General features: G+C 38.2%; 1 protein-coding gene across 1 annotated transcript in view; it reads right to left on the reverse strand.

Moving 5' to 3' along the window:
- Positions 1 to 13,535, reverse strand: part of SYCP2L (synaptonemal complex protein 2 like) — a 72,660-nt gene that overhangs the window by 25,342 nt on the left and 33,783 nt on the right. Inside the window, exons 18-25 of the mRNA XM_057554931.1 lie at positions 12,733 to 12,790; positions 12,555 to 12,636; positions 5,593 to 5,641; positions 4,357 to 4,504; positions 3,734 to 3,783; positions 1,553 to 1,682; positions 324 to 397; positions 88 to 157 (exon numbers count right to left, since the gene is read on the reverse strand). Coding sequence (XP_057410914.1) covers positions 88 to 157; positions 324 to 397; positions 1,553 to 1,682; positions 3,734 to 3,783; positions 4,357 to 4,504; positions 5,593 to 5,641; positions 12,555 to 12,636; positions 12,733 to 12,790 — 661 coding nt within the window. The remainder of the gene's footprint in view (positions 1 to 87; positions 158 to 323; positions 398 to 1,552; positions 1,683 to 3,733; positions 3,784 to 4,356; positions 4,505 to 5,592; positions 5,642 to 12,554; positions 12,637 to 12,732; positions 12,791 to 13,535) is intronic.

Below are 13,535 nucleotides of genomic sequence, written 5' to 3' on the forward strand. Positions count from 1 at the left end.
TCTGCCTCAATTTGAATAACAGCCCAGTCTGCCAAAATCAGACTACTTTTGCTTTATTCTGCAAAAAAAAGTTTAGAATTCTCTCACCTCTGTCTTCCAAGTTTTGCAGTTTATGCTTGAAGCTAGTACTTTTCATCAATGAATCTTGGGTCACAGTCTTAAAAAAAAAAAAAAAAAAGGCCACAAATACATGTATTCGTGTCAAAATAAGAAACACATGGTGCTACATTATCCCTTAAGAAGGAATAAGCTAGTACATTAAGCAAATATAATATTAATTCTGGAAAACCAGATGAATACCCAACAATTAAATAGTACAATACCTCAGATACATTTTCTTCAACATCTGAGGGCTCCAAGGAAGAGAGATCGCTCAGCGGGTGGGGACTTTGAAGTTCTGAGTATTAGAGAGAATGAATACTTTTAAGGGAATAAACACACTGAGAGGCAATTGAGGCAATAACATTTCACTATCAGTCTATAAATTAAATTTCAACATCCCCTGCCCCACCCCTTGCAAAAGGGACACAGTTCTAAAAAAAAAGAACCCAAAACCCAAACTAAAAACCACTTTGTATCTTGCAGGGCATGCATGGGTATTAGGGGTTACAGGTCTGTAGATAAAATGAATAGCCAGTTACCTACTAGGTCAGCACCTTTAGTAGCTGCCCATCTGGCCCCAAATACACAGCAATGATTCTACCACCTCAACGTGGTCCTTCTCTTTCCTCTCTTAGATGCATTCCCTTACTCCTCTTCCTCTCTCCTGCTATATTTCCCTCTCTCCCGCTATATTTCCCTCTCTCCCGCTATATTTCCCTCTCTCCCACTATATATTTCCCTCTCTCCTGCTATATTTCCCTCTCTCCTATTTTCGTTTCCCTACTTCTTTTCTTCCAGTGGCAGCCAAACTAAGAGGCTGGCAGTCGTGTGCTTGCTAATGCCATTATGTGCCTGCCAATGTGCTATGCTCTAAAATGACAGAGGTGAAGAAAACAAAATCCCTACTCTTACCAATTTAAAAGATGTGAATTGTTTAATAAAATACAGTGGGGGCTGAGATAAACCTTACAGGTCAAGGGGTGGCACACTCTGGCCCCTCAGGCCAAATCCAGTCTGCCACCTGGTTTTATAAATAAAGTTTTATGGAAACACAGCCATGCCCATTGGTTTACATCTTGTCTGTGGCTCATTTGGAGCTACAGATGCAGAGCTGAATAGATGCAACAGAAACTCTAGGGGCCAAAAAGCAAAAAGTAATTACTCTGGTCCTCTACAGAAAAAGTTTACCAACCCCTGCAATAAATCATCATTTGAGCTTCATTTTTAAAGAGGAAGAATACCAGCAATTCTTATGCACAAGCTGATCTCAAATGTTAAAACAGAATTAAAATAATGTCCTCTGTCTTTTGTTAATGAGAGCATAAAAGAGAAGATCAATCATACTTTCACACTTTCTTCAACAGATATTAAAAGAAATACATTTTGCTTTTTCAAACTACCTTTCCCAAAATATAATTTTTTCTACGTAGATTGACAGAAAATCACATACCTATCTTCTGGGCAGAATCTTCAGGAGTTAAAAAGGCAGAACTACTCTGAAATTCCGTTCCAGAAATTTTTGGAGGTGTGACGTTATTTTGCCCGGAGGTATCTTTCTGTAATGGTGTTAGAGTTTTAGCCTAAAATAGAGTATTTTTTATAAAGTGTTAACTTGTTTTGAGTGGTTGTGAATGTTATCAAAACATTCCAAGACACTTCCAACATCCTTTTTAAATGATTAAGTATTGGATATGCTCCATTTGAAAAGAACAGTAAGACCATAAGGTCGCAGGGTTGGAAGCACATTCGGTCAGGCATCAATTGATGGCTCTAAGTCAAAGTTCTCAAAGTGTGTCCCAAACCACAGGCTCAGCAACACCTGAGAACTTGACAGAAAAGCAAATTCTCAAGCCCCAATGACAATGTACTCAATCAGAAACTCTGCAGACAGGACCCAGCAATCTGCATTTCCGCAAGCCATCCTGGCCATCCTGGTCACTAAAGTCTGAGAATCACTGCTCTAATTCAGGAGCCAGCAAACTACAGCTCACTGTAAATAAAGTTCTTGTAAATATAAGTTTTACTGGAACACAACACATCCACTCATCTGAGTACTGTCCATGGCTGTCTTCACGCTACAATGGCAGAGTTGACTGGCTGCCACAGAAACCATATGCCCGAAAAGACTAAAATATTTAGTACCTGGCCCTTCACAGAAAAGGTTTGCCAACCCCTGCTTCTAAGTTATTCTCTTAAACTCCAGCACAGAGAAGTGAGTTCTAGATACCAATGTCTGCATAAAGTCAGCAATGCCCTCACTGAAAATCAGCATAGACTTCTTGTCAGTTGCACACCTTAAATTTATGGCTTCTCAAAGCTTTCCTCTTTCTTCTTTGGTACCTATTTTTTTTAAAAAAGCTGTATATTGCTAAAAACTGTTCTTTTGGCCTATTTCTAACTGATAACTCCTTATCTCAGGTTGAACTATTCAACAAATATTTAGGTACTTGCTCTGGCTCACAGGTTTGAGCTATCAGCTCTGTCACCTCAGAACATGAGTGTCCCTTAGCCTCACAGAGGGCAGCACCCCGCGCCCCCAGGCTGATGGCAGAAGGCAGGTCGGGCAGGGAGGGCAGATGACGAGCTACTATTAGAGCACTAACAACATTCTATTTCTGTACAGGCAAGCGGGGTACTGCTGACGCCCTCAGAATGCCAGCAGCTGCCCTTAGAAAACTCTTAAACACTTCGCACTGTATTCTGCAGTGTGTGTGTTTGTGTGTGTGTGTGTGTGTGTGTAGATACACATATATAAAATATATGTACATATATGTATTATATATGTACATATATTAGATATGTATATATATGTATTACATGCATGTAATATGTACATATATGTATTTTTATATATAAGTGTATAGTTTGTACATATAAAATATATGTGCACAATTATATATAATACATATCATATATACATGATTATATATATTATGTTACATATTTTATATAAAATATCATATATACAGTATACATATACACACTATACTATATATACTATCTATCTAATTTCATTTGACAAAGAACAAAAGCCAACTGCTTAGAGAGGTAATTCAGCTAAAAGCATGATAAATTAAGCTCTGAATTGGCCCGGAGGACACTCGTGTCCATGTTCTTAACTACTTTGATATAAAACAAGGATAACTGAGAGGAATTAAGAAACTTTCAGGGCTTATTCAATATTTGAAATGGCTGAAGGCATTTCAACTGCTTGCAAAATAAAGACTTAAATGTTTAAATCATTAAAATCTTTGGGAGTAACATGTCAACAAACTGAGAACTAACGGAAGAATTAAACCAAGAAGTTTATTTTAAAATATAAATTCAAAAAAGCATACATTTGCAGGAAATCAGAAGAGCCCAGATTTCAAGCTTAGGTCATAATAAACATCTTGCAACAAATTTGCAACCAATGAAAAAAGATCCTAAATTTTTACCCAAGATTCATATAAAATGTTTAGAAGTCCTTGAAGTTTCTATTGAAAGTGGTTTACATACTAGTAAACCACTGGTTTATTATTCTCATATTTCAGAAAGGAGTTTTTTGAGAAATAAAGGTGGTTTAAAGAGATCAATTTGTTTCAAGCTTACACCATAAGGGCACATGGCAGCCCAGACAAAATTTACTTACTTGGTCTTTCTCAAGGTCACTGCCACCGCTGAGAGGGAAAAGTGGCAAGGCTAGAATGAAAGGGAATATGAGTACAATGGGTAAGTTTACTTATCAGAAATACCAAAATACACACTAGAAGCAATTCCCACTTCCCACAGCTTGCTGAAATGTCTAGCTCTTATGATCTAATTATTCAACTTTGTTTCTCACTACCCAGCATGCATTCTCTGCTCCAGATCCTGTTCCTGAATGCTGTTCTCACGTCTTTCTCGTTTTACCTAATTAGAATGCTTCCCCTTCTCCACACCTCTTCAAATCCTATTCTTCTCCCAAGCATTAGCTGAGGTCCCACCCAGCTCTTCCTTGAAGATTTCCCTGATGATTTCAGCTTACATCAGATTCCTCTTATCTGAACTCCTTACTCCATTTATCTACGTCTCAAATTTAACAATTATTGGTCAATTCCATATTCTTTCATACTGTTTTACATATGTACATTTTCTCTTTCCAGTCTACCAGGGAAGGAGGACCACATGATCATATATCTCTTTGGTACCCGCTGCTTCCATCACGTATTGAAAAATTAATACCTGATAATTTATTTGAAAAGTGACTGGAAAGAAAACACACACCAAACTTACTTCTTATGTTACTTCTGGTTTTTATCTTTTTTCTACTAGGATATGACTTTAGGGATTTCCTTTTTTGGTTACTGGTCCAAGACAGTTCACTGGCACTAGTATTTGAATCTTCATTACTCTCCGAGAAGAGGTGTTTCCTATAATTAACCTTTTACAAACACAGGTGATAAATGAGAACTATTAAAAGGACGTTAGTACCATTTATGTGCAATTAAACATATGACTATGAAGTTAGACAACAGAGAAGTAACTCCTTCTTCTAGAAGACTGGGCTTTCTTACATAATAAAAGGGCACAGAAGTAAGGAGAAGGGAGAAAAAGAGGATGATTATTTCATTAGTCAGTTCTCCACCAAGCTGCTGTAGTAAAAGATGACACAATCCTCTCTAATCAAATACTTGTTAGCTGTAGAGATGGTAGGTAACTTTCCAAAAGCTGATGCACCTGATTATTGGGCCAACACTAACTTCAAAACACTAACCCATAGGACTGAGAACCACCGTTAAAAGAAAGTCAGAAAGAGCCTTAACTTGTTTGTTTGAAGCCCATGATCTCTTATTTTAGAAAAAAAAAATTTCATTTACTGTTCATACAGAGATTTTTTTTTTTAATGTACTGACAATAGACTTAAAGCACTCTGCTTCCCAAAGCAAGAACAACAATGGAGAGGTGGAAACGGGCGCACACAGGAACAAAACCACATCACTGACTCAGAGCCAAAAATTTCTTTTCAATTCATTAACACTTCTGATTCTATTCAGAGTAAATCTCAGCAGCTAGTAGGTCTTTAGTATTTCTCTTCTACTTCATAATCTTTTTTTTTTTTTTTAACAAAGCAAGAACAGACTTTTGGCTCAAGGCCTAATACAAGGAAAAGTACAATTCGATATAACTTTGTTATTCTCCATCATACTTATTTGGGGGCTTACCAACTATTTGTTACAACTAATGCTGACTTTCCATTTCAAAGTGAAATGTTTTATGCATATGGCTGATTCACTTTGGTGTACAACAGAAACTAACACAGTATTGTGAAGCAATTATACTCCAATAAAGATCTATTAAAAAAATAAAAATAAAAGTGAGGAAAGAAAAAATAAGTAAATAAATAAAACAAGCTTAAGATAAATTTAACTGAGAAACAGAGAGCAGAGCAATGGTAAAGTTTGAAGATGGTATGCAAATAACTAAAACATGGGAAGGATTGCCCCAAAACAATGAAAGTGATTCCATTACCGACATCCTTGTTTCTTGCTTTCTGTCACCCTCAAAAGCAGAATCTTCCCTAAAAGCAAAATACATTGAATTAATGGAACTGTTTCACCAACATCTTCTCCTTTCCCAACTTCACAGCACTTTTTTTTCCCCTTCACACGTCCTTTGATTGTGAGCCCAACTCATGGGAAGTAACCCATTCTGAGACAAACTTTTTATCTTGCAATCCATTTCCATACATCTTCTGCCTGCCAACAACTGCTATTTAACACAAAACAAACCTTTGTTGAGCCCTTCTCTGTCAGGCATACAAAGAAGAGGCTGGCAGGGTAACATGAGCAAGTAAGCAGTGAGTTGACAATGCTACAGAGCAGTGTTTCCTGCCTGGCTCTGCCTTAGAATCAACTGGGTGCTAAAAAGGCAAGCTTTTCTTGATGATTAGTGATGTTGAGCATCTTTTCATATACTTATTGGCCATTTGTATATCTTCTTTGGAGAAATGTCTATTCAAGTCCTTTCCCCATTTTATTTAATCAGGTGTTTTTTTTTTTTTTTTGCTATTGAATTGTAGGAGTTCCTTATATATTATACTTTGGATATTTACCCCTTATCAGATACATAGTTTGCTATTATCAAAAAACCAAAAGACAAGTCTTTCTATTTGCTACCATATAGAAAGAAACTTGATTTTTTTACGTTAATCTTATATCCTTCAATTTTGTTAAAGGGGAGTTGTTTAATGGGGACCGAGTTTCAGAAAGATGAAGATGAAAAAGCTCAGGAGACGGATGATGGTGATGGCTGTACAACAACGTGAAGGTACTTAATGCCACTGAATGGTACACTTGAAAATGGTTAAGATGGTAAATTTTACATTATACCTATTTTATCACAATTTTTTAAAAGTTAGTCTTACACTGGTAGTTTGTGTGCGTATAGTCTTGATTGGGATACAGTCTTGACTGGGATATAGTCTTGATTGGGATAATCAAATAGCTAGTTAAAAATCCCACTAGGGGATTATAGATAGACAGGGAACTTCAGGGAGCTTTGGGAGACCACTGTAAGTTAATGATCACTCAAGAAAGCAATCGGAAAATCATGAAACAAAGCAGGCTTGCTTAACAACGAAACTAACAACAAAAATATACATCAAGTCAATGATGTCTGTGTCCTGCTGGTTGAGGTCAGTAAGTTAATGATCCCTAGGACATGGTCCTCTGCACATACTAAAAACAAAAATATAAGGGAAAGGTGACATTCCAAAGTAGAAGACCCTCATTATACTGAAACCTGAGATGACTTACCATATTTTAGCATACATTGTCATCCTTCTGCTGATTTGAATAGCGCCATGACTGTCCTGGTTTGACCACTAGGGACAAGAAAACTTCCCTGCCCGACATGGAGGAGGAGGTGATGAGGGAAGCTTGGTGTGGTGTCTACTCAAGAATGAGGAAGAAAGTGGGTTTCTCCCCCCTCCCCACTTTTCCTTTGATTATAAAAATGTAACCCATTAAGTGCTAGGATTTCTCCCCCCTCCCCACTTTTCCTTTGTTTATAAAAATGTAACCCATTAAGTGCTAGGGGCAGAGCCCTCTCGCTTGTACCTCTTGTACCCCTCACAAGCCTCCTATACTAATAAACTCTTTCTTTACCTGTCACTCTGCCTCTTGCTGAATTCTTTCTGTGCTGAGACAGAAGAACCTATGCTCTACTGAGTCCCGAAATGCGTTCTGCGGTTTCAGTCTGAATTTAAAAGCAGTTGCAGGTGCTGTTTTATTCCAACATGAAAGAGCTAAAAAGCTCTGAGCAGTACCCAAGATTTCTTTGCAATAATGGCATCTGAACGTCCCTTTTAATTGAAGTACTCATTTGCAGAACAAAAAAACAGAGACCGGGAGATGAACAGATTACTCCAGTCAGGAATCTTTAACTCAGAGTCTGTGGTGTTACTGTTAGATGCTCTAGGGGAATTATGTACCCTCCGTAAGTCCAAGACCTACCCTTCTGCTCTATGTGGAAATATTCCGTAGGACCAAGCACGCAGCCCTTTCCCAAAGCCGAATCTGGACTTCTAGGAGCAACAGCAACAATGTTCCATGCCTCTCAGAATGAGAAAAAGGATTCTCAGATTCCAGTGGGGCTGAAGAATTCTCTCACTGCTGAACGGAGGATCAGACAGGCACAGAGAGTGGCAGCAGGTTGCTGGGAAGGCACGGCCCCGGCAGGGTTGCCTTACAGCAGCACACTTCCAAACCATGCTGGAAGCCCCTGCCAGCGCCCCACTCCTTCTGGGGCAGATGTGAGAGGAAGAGGTGAAGTCAGAAGAAACCTGGATTGCTCCAGGGATCTTAAAGAATGAGACACTGGATGCCTGGACAAAAAAGTGTGATGGGAAGGAAGTGTAGGGGTAGGGCAGGTTTCTACCCTCTTCTAGTTGAAAGAGATCCTTGAACAATGAATAGCTAGCCATAGCGATGGTATAAAAACACTACTTTTTATTTCCTGGCTCATGGCCTGACAGAAATGTAGGCTCTATTCCTGGGTTAGAACTCCCATTTTTTAAGGTCAAGAAAGAACAAATTTCACAGTGTGACAGAGTGCTTTAAACTAACATCATAAAAGGAGAAACAGCACTGTTCATATATAAATTGTAAACCCTTAAAGCCCAAAACCAATATAGGCTGACACAGAAAAACAATAGGAAAGATATCTAGTAACTCAAAGAAGAAGAATGGTATTGGGGAGGTGGAGGCACAATAACATATAAAAATTAATGAAGTAAATAAAGGAAATTATAACACACTGAGGACCCTTTGGGGGATTGTGTGGTTCTGGCAGAGGAATGAAGAAATAGCCCACATCAGTATTGGATCTGTTCATTCATTCATCAGTCCATCCATCAATGAAATTGTATTACTGAACCTATTGACAAGAATGTCTAGCAACTAGAACCCTCAAAGACTGGGACTTCCCTGGCAGACCAGTGGTTAAGACTCTGCACTTCCAATGCAGGGGGGTGTGGGTTCGATCCCTCGTTGGGGAACTAAGATCCCACATGCTGCATGGTGCAGCCAAAAAGAAAAAAAAAATCAAATAGAACCCTCAAAGACTGCTGGTGGGAATGTAAAATGCTGCAAAGACTGTGGAAAACATTTTGGCACTTTTTTAAAAAGTTAAACATATACCAATTATGATCCAGCTATCCCATTTCCTATATATTTACCCAAGAGAAAAGAAAACACATCTCCATACAAAGACTTACACATGAATCCTAAGGGCTTTACTTGTAACAACAAAAAACTGGAAACTCAAATGTCCATCAGCAGGAGAATGGATAAACAAAATGTGGTATATCCATACAATGGATCCACTATTCTCCATACTACTCAATAATATAAAAGAATGAACTGTTGATACACGATGAATCTCAAAATAATTACACTGAATGAAAGAAGCTGGAAAAAAAGTACTTACTGTTTGGTTCTGATTAAATAAGATTTTTAAAACTACAAACTCATCTATAGTGACAGAAAGCAGATCAGTGATTGCCAAGGGTCGGGGTGGGAATGCAGAAAGACAGGAGGGAGGGATTTCAAAGACGCAGGAAGAAATTCTTGGAGATGACAGATATGGTACTTATCTTGATTGTGGTGATGGTTCCTGGGTGTAGACATATGTCAAAAACTGTATGTCATAGATGCAAAAATCTTCAACAAAATACTACCAAACAGAATCCAACAGCACATTAAAAGGATCATACACCATGATCAAGTGGGGTTTATCCCAGGAATGCAAGGATTCTCCAAATTACGCAAATCAATCAATGTGATAAGCCATATTAACAAATTGAAGGAAAGAAACCTTATGATCATCTCAATAAATGCAGAAAAAGCTTTTGATAAAATCCAACACCCAGGGGCTTCCCTGGTGGAGCAGTGGTTGAGAATCTGCCTGCCAATGCAGGGGACACGAGTTCGAGCCCTGGTCTGGGAAGATCCCACATGCCGCGGAGCAACTGGGCCCGTGAGCCACAACTACTGAGCCTGCGCGTCTGGAGCCTGTGCTCCGCAACAAGAGAGGCCGCGATAGTGAGAGGCCCGTGCACCGCGATGAAGAGTGGCCCCCGCTTGCCGCAACTAGAGAAAGCCCTCGCACAGAAACAAAGCCCCAACACAGCCAAAAATTAAATAAATAAATAAAAATTTTAAAAAAAATCCAACACCCATTTAGTAGGCATAGAGGGAACTTACCTTAAGATAATAAAGGCCATATATGAAAAACCCACAGCCAACACTGTTCTCAATGGTGAAAAACTGAAACCATTTCCTCTAAGATCAGGAACAAGACAAGGCTGTCCACTCTCACCACTATTATGCACATAGTTTTGGAAGTTTTAGCCACAGCAATCAGAGAAGGAAAAGAAATAAAAGGAGTCCAAATCAGAAAAGAGGAAGTAAAGCTGTCACTGTTTGCAGATGACATGATACTATACATAGAGAATCCTAAAGATGTTACCAGAAAACTACTAGAGCTAATCAATGAATCTGGTAAAGTAGCAGGACACAAAATTAATGCACAGAAATCTCTTCCATTCCTATACACTAAGGATGAAAAATCTGAAAGAGAAATTAAGGAATCACTCCCATTTACCACTGCAACAAAAAGAATAAAATACCTAGGACTAAACCTACCTAAGGAGACAAAAGACCTGTATGCAGAAAACTATAAGACACTGATGAAAGAAATTAAAGATGATACAAACAGATGGAGAGATATACCATGTTCTTGGATTGGAAGAATCAACATTGTGAAAATGACTATACTACCCAAAGCAATCTACAGATTCAATGCAATCCCTATCAAACTACCACTGGCATTTTTCACAGAACTAGAACAAAAAATTTCACAACTTGTATGGAAACACAAAAGACCCCGCATAGCCAAAACAATCTTGAGAAAGAAAAATTGAGCTGGAGGAATAAGGCTCCCTGACTTCAGACTATACTACAAAGCTACAGTAATCCAGACAGTATGGTACTGGCACAAGAACAGAAATATAAATCAATGGAACAAGATAGAAAGCCCAGAGATAAACCTATGCACATATGGGCACCTTATTTTTAATAAAGGAGGCAAGAGTATACAATGGAGAAAAGACAGCCTCTTCAATAAGTGGTGCTGGGAAAACTGGACAGCTACATGCAAAAGAATGAAATTAGAACACTTCCTAACACCATACACAAAAATAAACTCAAAATGGATTAAAGACCTAAATGTAAGGCCAGACACTATAAAACTCTTAGAGGAAAACATAGGCAGAACACTCTTTGACATAAATCACAGCAAGATCCTTTTTGACCCACCTCCTAGAGAAATGGAAATAAAAACAAACAAATGGGACCTAATGAAACTTAAAAGCTTTTGCACAGCAAAGGAAACCATAAACAAGCCAAAAAGACAACCCTCAGAATGGGAGAAAATATTTGCAAATGAAGCAACTGACAAAGGATTAATCTCCAAAATTTACAAGCAGCTCATGTAGCTCAATATCAAAAAAACAAACAACCCAATCCAAAAATGGGCAGAAGACCTAAACAGACATTTCTCCAAAGAAGATATACAGATTGCCAACAAACACATGAAAGGATGCTCAACATCACTAATCATTAGAGAAATGCAAATCGAAACTACAATGAGGTATCACCTCACACTGGTCAGAATGGCCATCATCAAAAAATCTACAAACAATAAATGCTGGAGAGGGTGTGGAGAAAAGGGAACCCTCTTGCACTGTTGGTGGGGATGTAAATTGATACAGCCACTATGGAGAACAGTATGGAGGTTCCTTAAAAAACTAAAAATAGAAATACCATATGACCCAGCAATCCCACTACTGGGCATATACCCTGAGAAAACCATTATTCAAAAAAAGTCATGTACCACAATGTTCATTGCAGCACTATTTACAATAGCCAGGACCTGGAAGCAACCTAAGTGTCCATCAACAGATGAATGGATAAAGAAGATGTGGCACATATATACAATGGAATATTACTCAGCCATAAAAAGAAATGAAATTGAGTTATCTGTAGTGAGGTGGATGGACCTAGAGTCTGTCATACAGAGTGAAGTAAGTCAGAAAGAGAAAAACAAATACCGTATGCTAACACATATATATGGAATCTAAAAAAAAAAAAAATGGTTATGACAAACCTAGGGGCAGGACAGGAATAAAGATGCATATGTAGAGAATGGACCTGAGGACCAAGGGTAAGCTGGGATGAAGCGAGAGAGTGGCATGGACATATATACACTATCAAATGTAAAACAGATAGCTAGTGGGAAGCAGCCGCACAGCACAGGGAGACCAGCTCGGTGCTTTGTGACCACCTAGAGGGGTGGGATAGGGAGGGTGGGAGGGAGACACAAGAGGGAGGAGATATGGGGATATATGTATACGTATAGCTGATTCACTTTGTTATAAAGCAGAAACTAACACACCATTGTAAAGCAATTATACTCCAATAAAGATGTTAAAAAAAAACTGTGTCAAAAATTTGATGTTAAAGTATACATCAAATTGTACACTTCAAATGTACACTTTATTTCAGTTATATCTCAATAAAGCTGTAAAAAAAAATCACATGTATGACCCATTCTTCAGAGGCCTACATGGAAAGTGGCAATAAAATAATGCCAAGTAATACATGTTTTCTGGCAAGGGATATTCAGTGTTCTGCTACAGAAAACTACATCACCAAAGATAACATTGGGACTATAATGGTAGAGACGCATAGGTCAAGAGAACTTTCCAGCCCTGCTCAAATCATTCTGCAGAAAACTGCACACAATGCTCTCTCCTTGTGTGGAGCACAACCAGATGCAAAAAAGGGGGAAAAACCTAGACAGTCGAATTGTAATTAATGAGTCACATTAACAACAATCTACATGGTTTATGAGTTTTGAAAATCACCTACCTAGATGTATCATTTAATTTAGGAACCTGCATTTTTGCTGATGGTTCTTGTAAATCTAAAGAATGCTCGAGTTTTGAAGTAACTTCCAAGCATGAAAATGAAAAACAAAAATTATTAAGCATCTCAAGTAAACATTTAAATATACCATTCAAGTCTTAGGACAGAAAAAAAATCTGACCTTTTTGTGTATCATCCAGTCTCGATTTTTCAGGTGAATTATCAGCTGTATTTGTTTGCTGCAGGAAAAACATATATACCTAAGTTTAATTATGTTGTCTTTGAAATTTTTTACAATTCCAAAGAAAAGCATTTAAATAGTAGGATATCAGGCTCTTTGTTCATTAGATTTGGCTCCAAATGACTGTTGGCTGTTCCATAAATATCAATATCCACCCTCAGAAGATTTGCCATCATCAAAGACAATCACAGAGTGTCTCAGAGTTACTAAGGGAAACATCAAAGGAAGACTTACAAAAATGTCTTCCACAGCATCATAATTGTGGAGATATGTACAAGTTCCCAAAAAGACAATCTATCTGGAGGAATAATCTTTGGTGTATTTGTTTTTTAAAAAATCATAACACTACCACATTTCTGTATAACGTGTCCATGTAATCAAACATAAGAAAATGGACTGAACACCAATACATGCCGAGCAGTGTGTTAGGTGCTTTATGTATATTATGCTTTTAATCCTAAGAGGGCCACACTGTAAACCAGCTATTACCTTCGTTTTATAGATGAGAAGCCTCAGGCTCAATGACGTTAAGTAATTTTCCCAAGTTCCCACAATCAGTAAGTGAAAACCAGGTCTGATTCCAAACATTAGGCTGCTTTCCCCAAACTCAGTCTCCAGATCCCAAATGAGGGAGTGAGGCAAAGCCAGCCAAAGTGACACATTCCGCGGGAGAGCCAAGATGAGTGAAAGTCGAGAAAAAATAAACACGGCAGGCAAAAGTAATTGAAAGGAGGGGATAGTGG

Source organism: Balaenoptera acutorostrata, chromosome 10, assembly GCF_949987535.1.
Source record: "Balaenoptera acutorostrata chromosome 10, mBalAcu1.1, whole genome shotgun sequence".
In the NCBI taxonomy this organism is placed as follows: domain Eukaryota; kingdom Metazoa; phylum Chordata; class Mammalia; order Artiodactyla; family Balaenopteridae; genus Balaenoptera; species Balaenoptera acutorostrata.